Below are 21,890 nucleotides of genomic sequence, written 5' to 3'. Positions count from 1 at the left end.
TTGAGTTGGTCTTCCATCTCGGGCCACCTCGCCTTGTTTCCGTGGAAACTCAGCTTCGTCTTCTTGACTTGGCGAAGCTCGTTTTCCTGCTTCCTCCACTTGCGAACCATGGATTCGTTGATCTTGAATTCTCTCGCGGCTGCTCGATTCCCATGTTCCTCCGCGTAACTAATAGCTTGCAGTTTAAACTGTGCTTCGTAAGCGTGTCTCTTGTAGGTGCCATTTTCGGGGGTCCTTAGCCAAACACCGATGCACATACCGGTGCTATATACCTACTGGGGGTGTGCCTTTAGCGTCCTCTGTCACGCGCACCCTTCCCCCTTTAACATCCGCATACTGTCCTCAGTCACGTCCGCCTTTCCTCTCTATAAGCAGCGTGTCGGCAGGAAATGCTCCCAGTCAGTCGAGCGAAGCGCTCATTAAAGTCACACAACAATATTTACAGATTTTGGATAAGGCGCACCGCATTATAAGACGCCCCGACCATTTTGGAGAAATCTTAAGACCTTTAAGTACGCCTTATGGTCGTGAAAATACGGTACCTATGACAAAACACCTTTCAACTCTGCATTTCCTTGCACCTGGATTGGTAATTTCAGAGCACGGTGACACTCTCCCAGAGCAGTTTTTGGGCCGTTCTATCCCAAGTTTTAAACGCAGTGGGTACAATGCGTCCATTGCCCCGCACTGAGGAGGAGGTAAATCAGACAAAACAGGGTTTTAGGTAGCCGCTGGCTTCTGAAATGATCAGAGTGATAGACTTCTTTTTCTGTAACTAAATAAGTTTTTGTGTTCCACTAATGCTTCCAATTCAGTCACTTCAAGCTCCATTTGGCACTTACGGTGGAAAACAATCAGAGCTACAGTACCCTGTATATGCAATCCCTCTTTTAAACACTGCAGTGTCCTCCGTTTTTATACCTGTTGCCAACAGTGCAAACAATCGGTTAGAGTGAGCGAACACGCGCCGGCTATTTGAGATCCTAAAAAAAGGATCAAAATCTAAGTAGATCACGCTCATCACGCCCACCAACAGTGTTTGTCAGATTTACTAAGATCTCTCTTTGGGATCTTAGTAAATCAGGCTTTTTATGAGTATGGAACATTTTGAATCTTTAGATTAAGGCAACTACTTTTTAGAAAAGTATATGAATATACTGAACGCTTATGTTCATTCATACTCTGACTGAAGAAAAGAACAGACCATAGATTTCATTAATTATTTTTCTTCCCATTCTAAATGAGTGGATTTAGATTTGTCACGTTGATGTTTGTCCATTATCTCAGATGCCTTTATGCCCTGCTGCTGATATGTAATTTCTGCTTTATCCCTCATAATTTCTCACAGGGATCTTTCACTTGTTTTTTCTACTGCCGTTGAGCAGCATTTAAAAAATAAATAAATAAATAAATAAATTAATTAAAAAGTCTCATTCAAAAATCTGTTTTGTTCAAGATCCTATTTTATTTATTTTTTTCTAGGCATCTGGATCATGGCTTCTAAACCCCACCCTCCTCTGATGAAGAAGCACAGTCAGACCGACTTGATAAGCCGCCTGAAAAGCCGGAAGATTCTTGGAGTTGGAGGCGAAGATGACGATGGAGAAGTTCACCGATCAAAGGTCAGATTAAATTCCAGTCTTGTGGATTCAGCAACGGCAAATACTCTAGTAGATGGTGTAAGAAATAATGTGTAAAGCACATGTGAGTCATTATTCAAATGGTTATTTTTAAAGCAATGTATGTAACATATAGCCAGTATATCCCCTTTCAAAGCCAAACCAATCTACTAATTGGCTCATTTATCGTATAGTCCCCGTTTCTGTGCATTTGCTGCATCTGCTTCAGTGAATCGAAAGCCCACATTCCCGTGAGCTCCTGTAGCTCCCATGAGTAATGCTTACCTCCTCTGGAAGGCAGAGGACTCACATGCTGTGCATTCTGATAAAGCTTCACATGTACATGCTCATATGGACAGTGATGCATATCCAAAGCATTCCTGTCCCAAACCCAATGACAATGTTGGTCCGGAAAGAGTGATTCGAGTTTCCACTCAATTGAAGATGCTGTAGAATGATAAAAATGAAAATATAGTAAGGAGCATCAGGAACATTAGGAGGCCAAATCAGACATCTGCCATGCACATCCTCTTTCACATAGTTTACTGTTGTACACAGATATAGTAATCTGACAGATGGAGGAGCTGTTAATTTGACAATGCATGCGAATTAACTGAATCCTGTGGTCGGTGTTACGGAGTGTAATGATTGCATGATAATCCAGTATCAGTCACACTGAACTCGGTGTGGTTTTATGTAAATTGTGTTAATTCCCTGTTTAAATCAGACACTGGTTTGGAATTTTAATTGTGGTGCATAGTGTGAGGTAACGAGGAGAAAATGTACATTTGAAGTTAGTTCCATGCCAAGGCTTGCTCTTAAAAGGAAACAACTGCATCAGCGAATACATTTGGCTTTGTAAACAAAGGAGGGAAGTGCTTCTCAAGTGCCTCGTCCTGCCGAGACAGGAATACTATTGCTTTTACGAATACTCAAGTGAGATAGAGGCATTTTTTTAATGTTATGCTCTAATATATGTCGTATAATAATATGACACATTGACTGTGTTTCATTGCCAGCCTCTAAACACAATGGCTGCCCCTTCAGTGGTCTGACAGCATGAGACTTTGTAAACTGTTCAAATAGATCACCCTCGGAAAGATTGTGTCTCACCTGGAAATTTTTCCTTTTCTGTTTACTTCCTGTTTATGACTGAGTAATGAATGGTGAAGAAACGACAGGAGCAAGCAGCTTTGATTAAGCATCTCTCCTCAAACGCCACTCCAGTTCTTCATTTCCTGTTTCGCCCTTCGGCGCTATTCCTCCAAGTCATTCCTTTGCCATGAGTTGTTGCTCAGCTTGCTCTGGGTATTTTTCAAGTCACAAATATTCATCTGTTTGTGTCACAGTCCCATAGAACCACAGGAAGAAGTATTCACCAAGTCACATGATCACAGCTGGATGTGTATGGTTTGTGTCGATTTGTACGATACTGTACTGTCCTCTATCAGTGCAATATAAAAACATTTACTGTATGATGTAACCCTTTATCGGGTATTCTTTATTTTGATGTGTTGGATCATTGGGTTAGCTCTGTTGCTACACTAATGCAGTGTCCAAGAGGGTAACACAACAACAGTCACATTTCTATTACGTCATCCTTGTGCCTTACTCTCCAGGCATGACTAATCGATTTACGATCAATACAACCGTTACACTAATGTAACTGTTGATTTAAGCGTAGGTTGATTGGTCATGTGAATGTGTTCTTCGGTACATAATTGTAAAAATTGTTTCCTAGGAAAATTATTTGTAACATAAAGCTTTAGTTAAAACACTGTACGATCATACTGTCATAATATGGAATTTTTTGTTTATTATAATAATAGATATTACAGGCTATATTTACTTCCCAACACTGCCTGCAGCACTGTTTGTGACACCGCCCTCTGCTCCGCAGTGCGAGGGCGAAGTGGAAGAAGCGTGCCCGTCATTCAAAGAATTATTAAGAGACGTTTCGTTGCTGACCGACGCATCATTGGATAATCATAGGCCCCCTCCCATCCCCTTTTTTTAGGGGGGGTGGATTGTAGTTTCATCTTCTCTGGCGGCTGTCAATATACTTGGTGGGCCGCCCAAGTAAAGCCAGTGTAGGGGAAACAAGCAAGAGCACACTGACTGACACACAAATATTGGTCAAACATAAACTAAGGCTTTGCCTTAGTCCTCCTGTTACTGTCCAGCGTTATGTTTTTCTTTCTACAAAAAGAACCAAGGCAGTTTCTATCCTGACCTGTGGGTGGAAACAACTTCTTTTTGCAGCTTGATTAACTGAACATGAGCAAAGCAGTTACCTTTCTATTTTTCTGAGATCCTTCAAGTAGCGAACCGTTGTCTAGTGTCGTTCTTACCTAGATAATAATACTAGTACTGCATATTTCAGCTCACTTATAAGTTGAGAAAACACTGTGCAGTAAATTGCAGATGTTTTTTTTGTTGTTTTGACTGTGCATACACACACACACAGTAACATCAGAATTTGTTCATTCACATTTTATTTTGTATTCATTTATTTTATTTTATTGCTGTTCATGCTGCGGTTAAAAAAAATCAGAAGTTACTCAGTACTTGAGTAATTTCACTGTGTACATTTTATTCTCAAGTATTTTTTTGGAGGACTACTATTTACTTTTACTTGTCACATTATTGTCAAGTAACTGTACTCTTCTTTGAGGACAATGTTTGGCTACTCTACCCACCTCTGGAGCGGACATCCTCTATTTCTACTCTTACGTTTAAGCAACATTTTTGCTCATCAGATCAGCCAGTGTGGTATTTGTTGCGCTGGTCTTTTGTATTTTCACGTTGAGGTGCTGCGGGTCGGGGCCCTGGTTGCGGTCCCAAGTGGAACCGCGAAGCACACACAACATTGGCGACAAGAGCTAATCCGCTCGTACGTTTTGTATTAATTTGGAAACGTGGCTACAATGATCTAATTAGTTTACTGATGCTAATGTTAAATGTATTAAGCGAGGGAGCGCTGTTAAGTATTATGTCACAACACAGAATGAACTCACTTCAAATTCAGAAATGGCCAATAAAAACTGAAAAATATTGTACTTAATATTTTCCTGGAGGATGCATTTGGGATTAGCCTTTGAAGTTGGTAATAGTGAAAAATGAAGTTAAACAGACAATGATTTTAGTCAATTCTTTTCCAGAATGAGAGCTTAAAGAGGAGGATGCTATTCATGTGGCACAGCTTGAAGCAGGCATCAAGTGCAGGTGGAGATGGTCCTGGCTCTAGTTGGAGGCCGGAACAAAAAAGCAAAGAGGCAATGAGGCAAATTTTATTTTAATCTTAAATTTAATCTTAAATTTATACATTTGTACATCAACATCAACAGCAGTGTAAATAAAAAAATTTTTTGCCTCATTGTACTCTTTTAGAGTTTTCCAGATTGCTTAATTTATATTAAAATCCCAAAAATTATCTGCGCGGGCTTGGGGGAGCCCCCCAAAAATGTTTTTTTAAATCACCTTTTTCATGCCTTTGGTTTTTGCATGTCTGTTTATGGTGGTATGATTGGCTTTCCACTTACGCATTATGACCCCAACCGTGCTCACTGGAACGTTCAGAAGGTTAGATATGCGCCTGTAACCAATGCCATCGTTATGTTTTACAACGAGTAGTTTGCGATGGTCTTGAGACAGCTCTTTGCGCTTACCCATCATGAGATGTGTCTTGACTAACACCTTGGCAATGAGACCTTTTCGTAGGCCATCAATTAGGACTGAACCATCTGATATTTATTTGCACTGACAAGGGGCTGGATAGCCGTTTGATTATTGATAAGTTGACTTTCTCAGTTGACTGAGAGTTGACTTCACTGAAGCTCCGCACGGTGCAGGCTGAATGAGGCTCGGAGCGCGTCAGACGCTACACATCGTGAAAGCCTCCTTTGCACAATATAATCTTATTCCAACTGTTGCATCATTCATTTTAACAAAGTTAAGACGCACTTGTTTGACGCTGCCGCCGTTGGGCACAAGCATGTCTTCGTGCGCGCTCTTCTTCTTCGTTGGTCATTGTCATTGTCTTTGTCTGTGCCTTGTCATGGTCGCCAGTTGTCGCTCAGTTATTTCTCAGTCATGTCTTGTTTCTTGTTTTGGGTTTACTCAAGCGTTTCTTTGTTACTTTGTGTTTAGATTTTGGACTCTGTTAATTTAGCATTTAGACTTTTTCATGATCCTTGTTTTCCTTTGTTTTTGGAATTAAATATAATTTTTTTATATACTCCTGCACAACTGCGTTGCCTCCCTGCTTCCCTGCACTTCGGTCTTCCATGTTTTTGCCTTGCCTTCCTCTCCTTCGACCAAGCCCCAAACGTGACATCCATTGATTAGGTTATACATGATTTTATCATGGAATAGTTAAGCCTAAAAGAAATTTGAACAATTCACATCTGACATTGTGTCTGGTAAAGGAGCTGAACAATGTAGTTTGTTACCAAGCAGTCTATCCATCCATCCATCCATTTTCTGAGCCGCTTCTCCTCACTTGGGTCGCGGGCGTGCCGGAGCCTATCCCAGCTGTCATCGGGCAGGAGGCGGGGTACACCCTGAACTGGTTGCCAGCCAATCGCAGGGCACATACAAACAAACAACCATTTGCACTCACAGTCACACCTACGGGCAATTTAGCGTTGTCAATTAACCTACCATGCATGTTTTTGGGATGTGGGAGGAAACCGGAGTGCCCGGTGAAAACCCACGCAAGCACGGGGAGAACATGCAAACTCCACACAGGCGGGGCCGAGGATTGAACCCGGGTCCTCAGAACTGTGAGGCAGACGCTCTAACCAGTCGGTCACCGTGCCGACTCCAAGAAAGTCTAAATCATCTGAATTAATGATGATGGTACTGTAAAAACAAATGAAGCCAGATATTGGTAGTTAAACATGTTATTAATTTGTGCTTGTACATACTTTTATAATTCAGTTTTGTAAAACATGCCCCTATTAACGGATACTACAACTTGCATGTGGCAATTGGTAGTGTGCATTAAGTTTAATGAAATACTATCTTGTTAGTAAGTCCAAAGGCATGGTGATTTTACTTAACTTTTAATTTGTCATTTTGCCTTTTGGTTTTCAGGAAAATACGGTACTAGTGTTGCTTGAATGAAGTTAATTTGCAGCAAACAATTTGTCTCCTGGGAGTCAATTGGCTGGTGCTTACTCACCCGTAATTCACAAGATGATGATGTTATGACGCATCCCTTCTTAATCTTCAGGCTCTCATTAAGGACATAAAGTCATTTACAGTCTCTAATTAACATCATAAGAGCACTTTCTGTCACTCAGCCTGTCTCTAATTTTGTCTTATCTTTTTTTGAATTAGTGTTTATTCATGCCAGTTTACTCATCCAGGAGTTACACCTCCAAGGAGGGCACTTTCTTCTCTGTTATTTGCTACTTCAGTAAATACTGTAACTATCATTTGGATATGTAAATGTCAAGGTTTCACTAATTACTAATTGTCCATTGTCATAACTCATTTCTTCCCTCTTCTGTGTTGATTTCTAGATCAGTCAGATGCTCGGAAATGAGATGAAGTTTGCCGTTCGAGAGCCAATTGGGCTGAGGTGAGATTTCAGCTCCTCGGTTAGTCAGCAGCGTGTCAACACAGTGAACGCTGCATCACTCACAGTAAAGTTCAAGATCGGGGCCTGTGAAAAGCAATGCCGTGATGTTACGTTGCGGTGTCTCGAATTGTCGCTTCCTTTGTCGGGTGGCACCCATCGGGTGAGGTGCTGTCCCCCGGCCTCCGTCCGCTCTCCTTCTGCTCCTGAGGCTGCTTCTCCTCAGAATATGGTGGTCAAGCGATGGACTTGAATTTGAATTTAGCTCTCAAAGGTTTAAGAAGTCAACTTCGACTAAGACTTGACATGAAACCAAAAGACAAATAGCTTGAGCTGATCACTGAATGTTTATTCGAGGCCTCAAACAAAAGGAGCAATTCGCCAGCATGACAAAAATACTGAACAATTCCAATAAGACTCGTTTAAATACACTCCATCAGGGACATGGCCACCTCATTCTAAAACCCTCCTCTTGGTTTGGATTGGCTCAAACCAAGTTTCCCTAAAATCCAATGTCACGTTACCTCAAGTTGTTAGTTTATAATCGTGTCTCAGCGCTTTTATTGATATGTTTTTAATATAATTAAGTCATGCAATATAATCATCTACATATATAGTTTTTAATGGTGTCTGGTGTTCTTTTAACATGAAATACAACTGGTTATTAAGAGTTTCTTGCTTTCTAATGGTATCTGTAACTACAAGGTGGTCATGGCATTTATCTGCCTTTCAAGAGACAAGCATATTTCACTATTCAGTTCATTAAATGCTTATTTATGAAGAACACCACTAAAACAATAATTCATCTTAATTACTTACAATGCTAATACTCCACAATGTCTCCTCCTTTAGGATGTGGTTGCTAACCTCGGCAGTGGGTTTCACGGCGATTGCCTTGATGGTAAGTGCTGCAGAAATTAAGCAATCAATATGCAGAGTAAAATTGTGCCTTTCAGTCATTGTGTCATGTGCAACTATGAATGGTCAGTCGTGCATGAGGCATCTTGAGAAACAGTTCAGTCTTTGTCTGCTTCATTGCGTCGATGTTCAATATCTCCAGTGTTCGTGGCTGCAACGGTGCTTCTAGCTCACAAACGGGACGACTGCAGCGCAGTGTCTGTATTTTGAGGGCTCTTTTTAGGGACATTTGCACGGGACAATGTTGCTGTGTTGTAATAATGAGGTTTGTGCCATCCTTTTCCTACACAGGCCTTGGTTTTTCCCAACCATCTATATGAGGTTGTTTTTGAGGAGGAACTATCTACAACCAGCCTCTCCGTTCGCCTTTATGGAGGAGCACTGCTCAGTGAGTTTTGGTCCGAAGGTGCAAAAAACATAAATGCACACAACGGTCCAGTTTAGTGAATGTTTTGCAGCTGTACTTAAATGGAAACATGATGTTTTAAGGCTTATTCCTTTACATGTTCTCAACACTGCACTGGGTTTCTTGTGAAGTGTAGTCATAACATAACAGCTCCATCCAAGCATTCATAATATAGGCTACAGTTGGTTGCAAAAAATCCCTTAGGGGTAATGGGTAATGGCTTTCTATTTTTTTTTCACTCTAATTTCATTCATTGTGTCTTGAGTTTATTATAGGGGCATGCCAGTGTTCCGCAGATTATTCAAGAGTAGCTTCTGCTTCCTCATACATCACTTCTTCTGGCAGGATGTTTTATGTCCTGTAGAGCAGAACTTCTGGTCACGAACATTCTTTTCGAAAACGTGCAAACAAAAACAATAATAATTGCCATGAACGAACAAAACCTCTTTCCGAGGACCACTTAGCTCCCCAGCAAGTTGCCTGACAAATACACGCACCCAACAATGCATGCACAAACACAGCAATAATGTCCGCATTGTACTGCCTGTACTGCCTGATATTATATACCACAAATCAGACAGGCTTCGATGATACAAGAAAACAACAAAAGCCGTCTGCCGCGACGAAAATCTGTACATTTTACCGAGGAACTCTTAAGCTGCCCAACAAGGTGCCTGACGTAAAATAAATGAAATTCAGCAACGTCCGAGCAATGCATGCACAAAACGCATGAATAACAGTGAATTTACAACAATTGCCTCTGTTGAAGAATCAATCTTTTTCCCCACTGGCTGTCCTTAAAAATGGAATAAAAAAAACTTGTAAAATCATCACATATAAGGGGCCCCCTACGTCATAGCCAAGCGATGGTATCTGTTGTAGTAATACTGAATTCCAGCCTTGGGGAAGCCAGAATTTAAGGATTATAGCTTTAACAATTGCAGTCAATCAGCAGAGGACAAAGGATGTTGTGGAGTAAATATGGCTTATTTGCTTTGCTGCTTCCTTTAACAAAAACTGTATTGTCAATGCATAGCATTTACTGTAATAGCTGTAGTTGAGTCTCTTTGTTTGTTATTACAGGGTTAGTAGTGCAGGCCTAGTGACAGCATAACCCACGTAAAATAGACTGTGTTGCAGGCTAGGCTTGATGGGGACAAATTAGCGGGGAACACATACAGCGGCTGAAATAAGTATTTAACAGTTTTGGGGCGGCTATACAAAGCCATGCCGCTTAACCAGGCTGTTAGAGCGCTTCAGTTCCTCATTTGAGTATAAACACACCCGATTGGACACGTAATCCAAATGACCGTGTGGGTACGACTCAAGAAATACTAGTGCATCGTAATACAGCGGCTGAAATAAGTATTTCACACGTCACAAAAAATAGAAACATGGAAATTTCACCAGATGTTGGGAACAAACCAAGTAATCCATATATACAAAGAGAGAATAAATCCATCCATCCATTTTCTACCGCTTATCCGAGGTCGGCTCGCGGGGGAAGTAGCTTTAGTAGGGACGCCCAGACTTCCCTCTCCCCAGCCACTTCATCCAGCTCTTCCGGGGGCGATCCCGAGGCGTTCCCAGGCCGGCCGAAAGACGTAGTCTCTCCAGCGTGTCCTGGGTCGTCCCCGGGGTCTCCACCCGGTGGGACGTGCCTGGAACACCCCACCGGGGAGGCGTCCGGGAGGCATCCGAATCAGATGCCCCTGCCACCTCATCTGGCTCCTCTCGTACTCGGAGGAGCAGCGGCTCTACTCTTGAGATTCTCCCCAATGACCGATACGAAGTCTGCATCACTGCAGACGCTGCACCAATCCGATCTCCCATTCCATTCTTCCCTCACTCGTGAACAAGACCCCAAGATACCTGAACTCCTCCACTTGGGGCAGGAGCTCATCCCCGACCTGGAGAGGGCACGCCACCCTTTTCCGACCGAGGACCACGGTCTCAGATTTGGAGGTGCTGATTCTCATCCCAGCCGCTTCACACTAGGCTGCGAACCGCTCCAGTGAGAGTTGGAGATCACGGCTCGATGAAGCCAACACAACCACATCGTCTGCAAAAAGCAGAGATGCAATACTGAGGCCACCAAACCGGACTCTCTCTACGCCTCGGCTGTGCCTTGAAATTCTTCCCATAAAAGTTAACAGAATCGGTGACAAAGGGCAACCTTGGCGGACTCCAACCCTCACCGGAAACGAGTCCGAATTACTGCCGGATAGGCGGACGAAACTCTGACTCCGGTCGCACAGGGACCGAACAGCCCGTATCGTGGGGTTCGGTACCCCATACTCCTGAAGCACCCCCCACAGGACTCCCCGAGGGACACGCCTTCTCCAAATCCACAAAACACTAAATTATTGTTAAAGGGGCAGGGGGATAATTTCTTCCTAGACATGCAGCAGCAAATGGGGTTGAAGGATGGGGTCTCAAATGGGGTTGAAGGATGGGGTCTCATCAACCAAGCAGCCACTCTCTGGCAGGGAGACAATACGGTCCATCAACCCTCCCACCTTTAAGCCCCCCGCCCCGCTCGTTCCCATAGCCTCACTGGCGTGTCTGTCTGTGTGCAGCACGGGAGTGACATGCAGGGGAATTAACTACAAGAATGGCAAGGAACAACATGAAATTGAACACAAGCTTTGGATCAAAATCCAAAAGTCAAAGCGTTTAACTGAATCGATAGACCAATTACCGTTATGTCATCACGTCCGCAATGTCACAGTTAACAATAAGTTTTTATTAACCACTGTCATTGAATGTGTAGGGATCTTTTATTGTCTATTTTGTGGTTTATTCCAATGCTCCTGGTCCCATTTTTCTCACAATTTTCCCATCTCTTTTACCCTTTCCATGCAGGCTTGGCCCTTATCATGTGGAACGGCCTCTACACGGCAGAGAAGAGCGTCATCCAGTGGACTCTGCTGAGTGAAGCTTGCTACTTTGCAGTGCAGTTTCTTGGTATTCACAGCTCCCCACACAATATTCTCTTGAACAGTTCCTGTCGTTTGTATTCAAAAGATCAGCAGATAGCATCTCTTTTAAAACGCGTTTGTGAGTGCAGTATTATTCGCATTCATGTGCGGAAACTGCCCTCTAGTGTTCAACGTGTCGAGTTACACCCAACATTTTTCAGGGTTTGTTTTTTTCTATACTGGGTTTTTAAGCTATTGAGGGAATTTGTTTCAGGCCTTTTTTGCAAAATCTACCAGCTGCACTAATCCTTTACTGTTATTCCACAAGAAACAAGTATTTACAAAAACTTTTAGGTTTGTCACTTGTACTTATATAGTGGCATTCCCAAAAATTAAATCAAGCGTCATTCATAGGGATGGGCATGACAAGCGAGTAAATGAGGTGAGTTCTGTGGAATAGCTGACTAATCATGTCTTGAGGCAAAACGGGGATGTCTTACTTTGCTCTAACCAACGTCGACTCAATCAACCAATGGAATAATTTCCCCCCATTGTTGAGCAAAGAAATCTAGTGAAGTGACAACCCCTTTACATGTAGGTGGGTATGCTTGTAACAACAGGAGCGTTCCATATAGGATTTGGTATACAGTGGTAAGCATTTGCAGGTCCATGGCCACTGTGCCTTTGTCTATTAATAATCATGTGATGCTTTGTGGTTTCAGTGACATCCATCACCTTCATAGAGATTGGAATGCTGCCCAATGCTGCCGTACTGCTGCTTCTCAGCAGAGTCCTCTTCCTGGTGGTCACCATGGCTTACTACTACCACCTGGGTCGCAAGCCAAAGAAGGTCTGAGCTGATATGCATGCTCCAAGGATAAAGGGAGTGGACTGCTGAGCAGAGATCACAAAACGGGGTTGCAAGGTTTGGATTATTATTTGAAATGGATCTTGGTTGAAGCGATATATTTTCCCAGTGGGATGCTTTTCTCCTTGCTCCATCAATCCCTGGGACCTAGCGTAGTGTTTCCCCCCCCCCCAAGTAGTCAACAAATGAGCACATTACATACTTGATGAAATAAATGTCTCTTTCCTTCAGAGGAGTATGAGGTCAAACCATGACACGAATGCCTATTGAGTGCTGTTATTGTTAAAAAAAAAAAAAAAAAAAAAAGCCACTTTGTATTGCATTGTATCCTTGTGTCACCTTGTTTATCAGCTATGTACTGTACATGGCAGTCTCTCACTTGGTTGCTAATGTACCGTGAGAATCCTTCCGAATTTACAGTTCAAATGACTGCTTCGGAGGACCAATAGTTTGCGCTGGATTTTGTTGTTCTGTTTATTCACACTGTGTTTGCTAAAATGCTATAAGCGTCAACAGCGCTCAGTAAAATTCGGATAAAGGCCTAACAAGCCAAGTCTTTTGTTGACTTTCAGAATAAGCACAGCGGTGAACAGAACTGGGGTCGCATTGTATTTCAGTGTCAACAGGGAAGCAAAGTGTTTTTTTTTTTTGGACAACTCAATGCTTCCAAAGCGAAGAGTAAATGTTGTGTACAGTATATTCACACCAGTAATGATCTTCCTCAACATTAAAGGCAGAATAAGCAAAGTAGATTTGACCTTTAGTGTTGAGCTGGCATCACAAGCAGTCCTTGTTTTAGAGCACAAAACTGCTTTGGTTCCTCATGAGTGGTGTAGCACAATTTTTATATAACGCCATATCCGTAGCCTTGCCTTAAAGCAATTTAAAACTGTCACCCACACTGCATCTTGACGTTTACTGGGTGTATATGTAAATAAAAGTACATGTGGTAGTGTCATGAAGCAGACAGGGAACGTGTTCAGTATTAGGTAAATCTAAGGTTTCGCACGTGTAATTTTGTACCTATATAAGCAACTCTTGTCTGTTGACGTCATGCATATAATAATTGAGCAGTGCCGAATTAGCCGAGACAGTGTAGCAACCAATGAATCAAACTGATATGTTCACATTGGTGAAAGTCAACATATTTAAAAATAAATAAATCATTTGGTGTATTTGAGGAAAAAAGGTTATGTGCTTTGTCACAGGTACTTGGCAATTGAGTCCTCCTCCACAACACTCTACATCCAAGTGATTTGACTTCATTCCAGTTCAGTGAAGGTTTTACTCTGAACTTGTGCTTTTCTATGCCTTGGGCTCGGTCGAGGGAACCATCTAAAATGTAACTGAAAACAAAGCTTAAATTCATGAATATACACCGGGCCTCCTCCAGGTGGTCCCTCGGTCACGCTCCAGATGGGAGTAGTCCTGAGGTCTGAGTGATTGCGGGTTAGCAGTTGCAAGTTCAGTTTTCAGCATGCACGCGTGCTTGTTACTTGGGTGAGTCTTAACTCCAGATAGGGAATACATGGGTGAGGTCTCCTGCACTCCTCTAAAGTAGTAATTATCTCTTACCAATGTTTAATTGGATGCATTTCTCCCCAGCGACAGTGTGCTTAAGCCTACTACTCTGTCCTTACTACCACGCTAATTAAGGGGTTGGAAAAAAAGTAATTCCATTTCCGCCTACACTAGAGGCCTCAAATCATCAGACTTTTGAAATGTTCAAAGGTCTGTGGCGTGCATTATTTTAGGGCAAATAGGCTTTATTTTTGGGGTGGAGGGGGTATGATGACCAAGAGAAGGCCAACCAAAAAGCTGTTCTCTGACATTACTCTCCGAAAATTATGTTGCTCAGTTGAGTTAAGTGGAAGATCAAGAGCAGTTGTTTAACTCTGATACAGTTCCAAAGCTTTTGTTCTGTTCTGAATGGCATTCCAGGTCAAATGCTTTCAACTTGTAGCATTGTTTTCTTATGTATATACTGTTTGTGGATCATGTACCTCAAATGAAATTGTTAGTTTGAAATAAAGAACACTTGTCAATTTTGAAGACTTCCAAATTGATGCCATTGCTTCTGTTTTGTTTTGCACCAAAATGGGAATCACACACTGATTAACATCTAAACCAATTTTGAAAATGAGACCCCACATCCATCCACACGTGCTTACTGTTATTGTGTGTCATATACTAACGATGACCAACACAGAGTATCACACGAAACAATACCATCGCCGACCAGTGTTGCACCTGAACGAGTTCAATAAACGGAAGTTCATTAACTACTTCATATTTCGGGCAAACGTGAACTGAACTTAGTTCCTTTCTGCCAGAGGACATTATTGAGAATGCACTCCTTGTGACATCTGTGAATGGTTTTCGAAAAGAGTGACAGGTTTAGTCAGGGACGTCCGGGACAAAAGCCGTCTGAACTCTGTATACAGTATGAGCCTTCATATGTCAGGGGCTAAACGCCATATTTGGCAACCGTTTCAGTGCAGCTGCCATTCATGTGAAAATGCGCGAGATGCGTTCAGTGACACTCCGTAAATGGGAGTGAATGTGTTCATTAGGAAAATTATTTGTATCGGAATCCTTTAGTTAAAACGTCGTACGGTCATAATGTGGAATTTATTTTGTTTATTATAAGAAAAAAATATGTTTAATATAATCAGCCAGAGTTGCAAGGAATGTGTGACCAATGTCCTTTCACCATCGTTCCTGTCATACTGTGTTGCGTGTGTAGCGTGTATTGGTTTGGATAAAAATGTAATCAATTTGGAAGGAAGGAAAGTAAACGCCTGTGTTCACTTCCAGGTTAGTTCGATTTACGCTTTAACGATAAAATCAAACTCCTTTGTCTCGTAAAGGGGAACCGTGTCACTTTTTGTGTGTGTAAAAATGTAGGACCAAGCGACGACAAACCTTTTATCAGTCTCATAATCTGAAGGTTGCTACATTTTATGAAATACGAGTTCTAGATGACAGAGGCTTACTTAAACTCAAAACACAACCAAGAGTGGAATTTTATAGAATATTTAATGAAATCTACGAAGGATCTACAGGGAAACACAAAGAGGCTAACTACAGGAAGAAAAACAACACTGATACTGGTGAAAGAAGAGGAAAAATAGGCGTGTAAAAAGGGAAATAGGACATCGTGTGCTGTTGGGCTCAAAATGTTCTCAGTCTTGCCACTGTAAAGTTGGCACACTGCCACAGACATCAAGGCATACATTTGGAATATTCCTGCAGAGTTTGTCAAATATCAAAACAGACATTTATCTTTGGTTAACAAACAACTGAATGGAAGTTCACGGGTTGCAGTACTTGCGTGCACATTTGTCAAGCTGTGCCTTTTGGCCAATTGGGGGAGCGGTTCAAACGAAGAAAAGGACTTTGATGACTGTAAACCAAGATTTCGACGGGACCTGCTAATTAATTTAGGGTCCAGTAGGCGTCTTCTAGTGGCCATCTCGAACAGCAGGGCCGCACGGAAGAATGCAGTTGCGGGGAGCATGTCCGCTGCACGTGTTTTTGTTTGCACATTAAGGACAAAAGTCCCGTAGTCCTCATTTTTAAAAAGACCATTCAAGCAAAAAGGTTTCCCTCATGTTTTTTAGGTTATAGGGTGAAAGCTGCAACTGGCTACTAGTGTGGACTGAATGGGTGGCAACAATGGAATGATGAATTCATGAAATGCCAGTATTTTGAGGGTAATAGCCCATCAGCAACATACAATATTGGAAAAAAACAAACAAACTTATGAGCTTGTTCATTTTTGTAACCGTGAACTTAGTTAATTTTTTTTCAATTTTAAACTATGAACGGAACTAATTCACTTTTGGAACAGTTAACTGAACTTTGAACTAGTCCATGTAGAAAAGTAACTTTTCCAGCACTGGCGCTCTCCTCTCCTCCCCTCCCCCAAACAAGTCTGTCGTGGTACCAAGACTGACCTGTGAGAGGCAGCATGGTGCCACAGCACTGCTGAAAAAGGCAAAGAAAAGTGGAAGTAGAAGAAGAAATGGAATCTAGGCTAAATTCTTATACAAACACAACTAGTTGCTCTTCTATTTGTGTCTGACAACAGTGCGAGCTTCATGTCACTTCCTAATTGGGTTGTTTTGTCTCACGTAATCCGCAAAATGAACGAAAATAATTCTCTTCGAAAAACATTTCTCTTACATTAAGACAGCAGTCCAGTGTTTTGCAACCATAATTGAACCAAGGCACATTTTACATTTCACTCACGGCACACCACTAATCATTGTCACAAAGTATACGTACTGAAATCAGGATGTTGTCTAATTTTACTCACAAATGTACTTTGTGTGAAATCTGGGCCTGTTTACGTGAAAACAAAGATATTATTCTTTTGCATGAATGAGCTGGTGGATACGCAGGTTAATTATACGTTCTTCCATCTTGTGGAGGAGCATTTACCGGTAATTCTGCCTGTCACTATACATTACTGCATACAGATGAACAAAATGTGTTATTTGTAGTAAAAAAAAAAAAAAAAAAAAAGTTCAGACCAGTTCAGTGAAATGCAGTATTCTACTGAAAGGTTAAAAAAAAAAAAAAAAAATTGTAGAACTAAAAGTGCAACAACTGTAATGTAGCTTTTTTTTTATGCTGGTAGCTTGATGGAGTACTGTTAAAAATATATAAATAAAAATACGATGGATATTTATATCTGGTCCCAGCCCAAGTTGATGGCAGATGTGCCAATGAGTCATCTTCACGCCTTGAAGTTCACTTCAAAGACTTCAATCCCAAAAATGTTTTAACTTCTCACATTTGTAATAAGCAGCAAATGTGACCTACGTTTAAATCTCCTAAATCTGATAGCTGACAACCTTGACCTTGAACGTCTTCCACGCAAAGCAGTCCTGTTCATTAAGTGAGCATAACAGCAAACCTCCAACCCAGTTTGGACATGTTTCCACAAAGAAACAACATAGCTGTTATGTAATTTAACCGTCTGTTTACAATGTGTGTCCCCGCCCATTTTGATTGAACCTGCATGTCTTAACTCGAACATACCAACAGCCCTTGGCAATTATTATTTTTGTCTTCCCCATGATTTTATAGCTATATTTATTTGTCATTTTCCCTTTTACCTTTCAGGGGTGAAAAGACATGATTGTGTGACACAGGAAATGTGTGTGGTGGGGGCAAAAAGCTCCCACGTGTCCATGTGCATATGCATTCCCACCATATTTGCCACTCACACATAGAGACCTAGAGACCTACCCCCCCCCCCCCCCCCCTCTCAAAACCCCGTGGTAAACCTACTATTAACGGGCCATTCAAATGTAATTTTTTAAAATTATATATATATATATATATATAGATATATGTTTCATTATTATTAGAAATAATAATGGCCATTTGAGTCCAATCTCCAGAATCTTAAAGGCACCTCCTGGCTTTTCCCTCTCCTGCATGGACCAGGAAGTGGTTTGCTAATTAACAAACAGATGAACAAACAAACAAACAAACTTTCGGTCATGGTTCAACATTGGTCGTGGTTTCCGCTCTACTTAGTGGCATTCTAGTTATACATATCATCATTATGGTTTTACATAAACAAATCTAATGGTGGCCTAAGACTTTTGTACAGTTTTGAGGTTACGCAGCATAAAGCATACTCGTTTACTCCTCTACTTGCAGCTTTTCCATGTGGATTCTTTTATATTTATGGCCTAAAAGTGTTTTTCTTAAAATAACTTAGTTACTTAGGCTTTCGAACACACTAAAATCCCTGTAAAGTGCAAATAAATGTCTTACATTTGTCACACCACAGAAGAGTGTCGGTGACAACACTGCCAAATTTAAAAGCTAATTTAAAAAAAAAAATCATGCATATAAAACAAGACTTTAAAATCGTGAAAAAAACGGTGCGGGGACGTCCACTGAATGCTCTGAAACCACGCCCCGCTCGACATTCAACTGTCAATCAAATACCATTACATCTAGCATCTTACGTAGGCCATACATTCCTACATGTTTGAGCCGCGGAAATATATCCAGTCATCCATCCATCTTCTTCTGCTTATCAAGGGGGGTCGGTCGCGGGGGTAGCAGCTATAGCAGGGAAAGCTCCTGCACCCGTGACCCAACTAATGAACTCAAAATACATAATATGCGGGAATTTAAATAATGGCCTTGAGCTCTCAGGGTGTAGGCATAGCTACCTATCTAACTGCACGCTGTAGTTTTAGAACTGGGTCAAGCAGTTATTACAAAGTAACTCACAATTACGCTGAATAACTGCTAATGCGAACAGAGGTGCTATAAGTTTGTATACGTGTGCATGTTTCCATTCATTGTTTTTGGACATGAAAATTTTTTTTAAACGAAACAAAAGCACCAATTTATTGTGGCAATGGTGAGTCGTGAAGACGAGAACGAGGCAACGTAGCTTTGATGAAGAGCTTTACTTGAAAGAACAACAGCAGACATTGGTCACCGAGTTGTAGAAGTGAGCAACAATGAGGATGGTCATTGGTCGCGATGAGACTCACTCCTGGTGCAAAATAATAAACAACAGTAAACAAACCACAATGAGGAGAAGTGGGGAAATGAACACGCATGAAGTCTATTAACACTACTTGGGGTTAAGTAATACAAAACAAAGCATTATTCAAAACTTTTAAAACCATTTAAAATGCCGCTTGGCATCATGGGGATTTCTCCGACGCTACGGGAGGGTATTTACAACATTGGGTAGCATTCATGAGCTCCTTCAAAAAGGGACATCTCACCGTCAGGGAATCGAACTACGGTCTCGCAGAGCTTGCAAGGTTGCATAAATTGCTGTATAATCACAACAAGGGAACTGGGTATAATCTTTCATAGATAAAAAATATTTTGGGGGAGGGTTTTGTTTCCCCCCCCCTTAAGTGCTCTTATTACACGCTTTGGCACTGACAAAAACTTCATGAAATTCGGTTGAGAAATTAGCAAATTACAACTTGAGTTCAATGTCCTTTGATGGGAACGTCGACCTTCCCAACATGGCCGCCACATAGGCACGTCGGTCATCCAGGCTGCTAGTCTGGCTACATCTAGTCTTCATATCTGTGCTGTGCGCTATACTAACGAGGAACTCAGATGATGTCTATTAAAAAGAATCAAGGTTTTTAAAAATATATATATATATTTTTTTAGTACGGTGACAGTTTAAATTAGCATGGAATGCATGTTTAATTGAATTATCTATGGAATTTCTAGTCATGTACACGATGTCCATACGAAATGCGTAGTGCTGCTCGCGCCATGGCAGTGAATGGACAGGAGTGGGTTAAACCAAGCCAGCCGTGCGGGGGGGTGTTTTTGTGAGTGGGTGAACTGGTTTCTCAGAACACACACTCCCACGCACGCACACAATCACAAACGTTCGAAACTAGCAACCCGTTGGAGTTACAAGGTTGTTTGAAGACACTCGACAAAACTCGGTGAATTTCTACCACCGCCGAAAGAAACCAAGTACAGTAAGTGTGCCGTCATATTGTTGATGTCATCCAGCTAATCATGGTTTTAAACGTGCACTGTTACTGTTTGTTTGCCGCTTTTTCGCTGTTACTTCCGCGAATCTTTTTTTTTTTTTTTTGTTTGTTTGTTTGTTTGTTTGTCCCGATCTAAAAATGTTGACGTTTCAAATTGCTTTGTGAAACATTTTTGGCGTTTTTCTTCTATAATCTCCTTTTAGAAACTTGAAGCTCATGTAACCCGAATCAAGGTTTATGAAATTTCATTTAAAGTTAACGTAGGCCGCCTTTTGAAGTCTCATTGAATAAACTACGTAGACATTGTGAATTGGCAATTAGGTTTTCGATGGTCCATACCTTTTTAGTTTTACATTGAAAATAGGTTACAAAGCATTTAAGTTTGGCAGCAGTACGTTTAGTGGGCACGATATTGTATTATATTACTATCCCTAGCCACATGATACCCAGTCAACTAGCTGTATCCAATGTGTCCTACCTTTTTAAAGATTATCATGCTTTTCTATGATATATATATTTAGAAAAATGACTTGAGAAAGATGCTTTTAACTGCTTATTGTATTTTGCAGTGGGTAGAACTGGATTGTATCGTACAGTTTTTTGGTTGTTTTTAAAAAAAAAAACATTTTTTTTAAATGGGCCTCATTTAGCACTTTGTATTATTACTGCTTTATATCACCACAAAGTATAATTACATTATAAATCAATCAAAACACTCGTTCACACAGCTTGACTGCCATTAGATGCAGATTTGTGGGAGGTGAGTGTGTACTCTTGATGCAACAGGCATGTTAAATACAAAAGGAAAAAAAGGTGCCTTATTACAGAGTGGCTTGGCAAATAAGGCTAAGATGGTTTGGGAAACAATTTGTTTTGACAATACATGTACTACAGTACTACCCACCCATTTCCTTTGTAGCAAGAGCAATTACAACACAGCAACCCATGCTGACTATTTCAGTAGGGTTTTTTTGTTGTTGTTGTTGTTGTTTTTTAACCCCTTCTTCAGCATTTTGGCTGACCAGCAGACTCAGATGAGCAATCTAAATCCGTATTCATTTCGTTTTGTAAATGGTGTGAGATTGTCGTGGCAAAACCCAGTCAAAATCTCATAGATGCTAACTGGGAGCCCCCTCTTACTCACGATGAATCATTGTCGAGACGAAATATACCATGACATCGCGCACTTAAAATAACCTTTTGATGATATCACTAGAGAAGCCTTTGTTCTTACCTGTATGGTCCTGTATCATCCACATCTATCCATCCTTTTTTTTAATTTTTAATTTTAGCACTTATCCTGTTCAGGGTCACAGGAAAGCTGGAATATTTCAGTTGACTTAGTTACCTGCTATGTGATGAACCACTGCACTACCAAATCCCCACGTCAATGAAGATAAAGAACTACATCCTGTGTTGATGTCGAGGTTAAAGCAGCATTCTCTGGCCATATTAAAGGCTTTATTACCAAAGTAGTGCAGGAGGGTCATGCCAGAAGACAGATTTAACAGATGTTTAAATGAGCCAGATATTGATATCACAGCGGTGGCTGGAGGTAGGTCTCGGCCTGTTGCCTTCAGGGCTGTTTTTGATCCATGGTTGGTCCATTAGACATACTACCATCTGCCACTCACACTGCCTGTAGTACAGGGCTGGGGAACAATTCAATTCTTAACACAAGCGCAGTGGAATTGTTGGGGGGAAAAAAATCACAAATGATCATAAAAATACATATTTTCCTCAGATGATTGTTTTTGATACTGAAATGGCCACTGAATGGACGAAAGGTCCCTTAGAATTGAACCATATGAGCCACATCTCCAGCTTTAAGTACTATCGATGTGGTAAAAGTGGCTAAGGAACTAACAGGTTTGTCATTTCCTTTCTGTGCTCTGCTCTCATTGTGGAAAGCTACACTGTAACCTATTTAATTTGTTGCGTTATGATACTGTACTTTCATCTACACGACCGCAGTCCATCAATTCACAAAGAAAATCTTCTTTAAGGATTATATTCTTGCATGACTATCAATTATATGGTGTTGGCTTTGTTGCGCT

General features: G+C 41.2%; 2 protein-coding genes across 10 annotated transcripts in view; both read left to right on the top strand.

Moving 5' to 3' along the window:
- LOC133402462 (tumor protein p53-inducible protein 11-like) overlaps positions 1 to 14,378 on the top strand; it is a 35,992-nt gene extending 21,614 nt beyond the window's left edge. For all 3 annotated transcript variants that reach the window (XM_061676191.1, XM_061676192.1, XM_061676193.1), the window contains 6 exons: positions 1,483 to 1,622; positions 7,148 to 7,206; positions 8,056 to 8,104; positions 8,413 to 8,509; positions 11,393 to 11,494; positions 12,171 to 14,378. In XM_061676191.1, the coding sequence (XP_061532175.1) occupies positions 1,483 to 1,622; positions 7,148 to 7,206; positions 8,056 to 8,104; positions 8,413 to 8,509; positions 11,393 to 11,494; positions 12,171 to 12,304 (581 nt within the window). In that variant the 3' untranslated portion in view covers positions 12,305 to 14,378. The remainder of the gene's footprint in view (positions 1 to 1,482; positions 1,623 to 7,147; positions 7,207 to 8,055; positions 8,105 to 8,412; positions 8,510 to 11,392; positions 11,495 to 12,170) is intronic.
- Positions 14,379 to 19,674: 5,296 nt separating this feature from the next.
- cd82b (CD82 molecule b) overlaps positions 19,675 to 21,890 on the top strand; it is a 47,836-nt gene continuing 45,620 nt past the window's right edge. For 2 of the 7 annotated variants that reach the window (XM_061676185.1, XM_061676186.1), the window contains exon 1: positions 19,675 to 19,818. The gene's annotated coding sequence lies outside the window, so the exon portion shown is untranslated. The remainder of the gene's footprint in view (positions 19,819 to 21,890) is intronic. The other 5 variants (XR_009768521.1, XM_061676189.1, XM_061676190.1 and 2 more) reach the window with 3 other exon arrangements.

The sequence above is a fragment of the Phycodurus eques genome, chromosome 5, assembly GCF_024500275.1.
Source record: "Phycodurus eques isolate BA_2022a chromosome 5, UOR_Pequ_1.1, whole genome shotgun sequence".
In the NCBI taxonomy this organism is placed as follows: Eukaryota; Metazoa; Chordata; class Actinopteri; order Syngnathiformes; family Syngnathidae; genus Phycodurus; species Phycodurus eques.
Note: the sequence above shows the minus strand (reverse complement) of the source record. Positions and strands in the feature narration are given on the sequence as shown.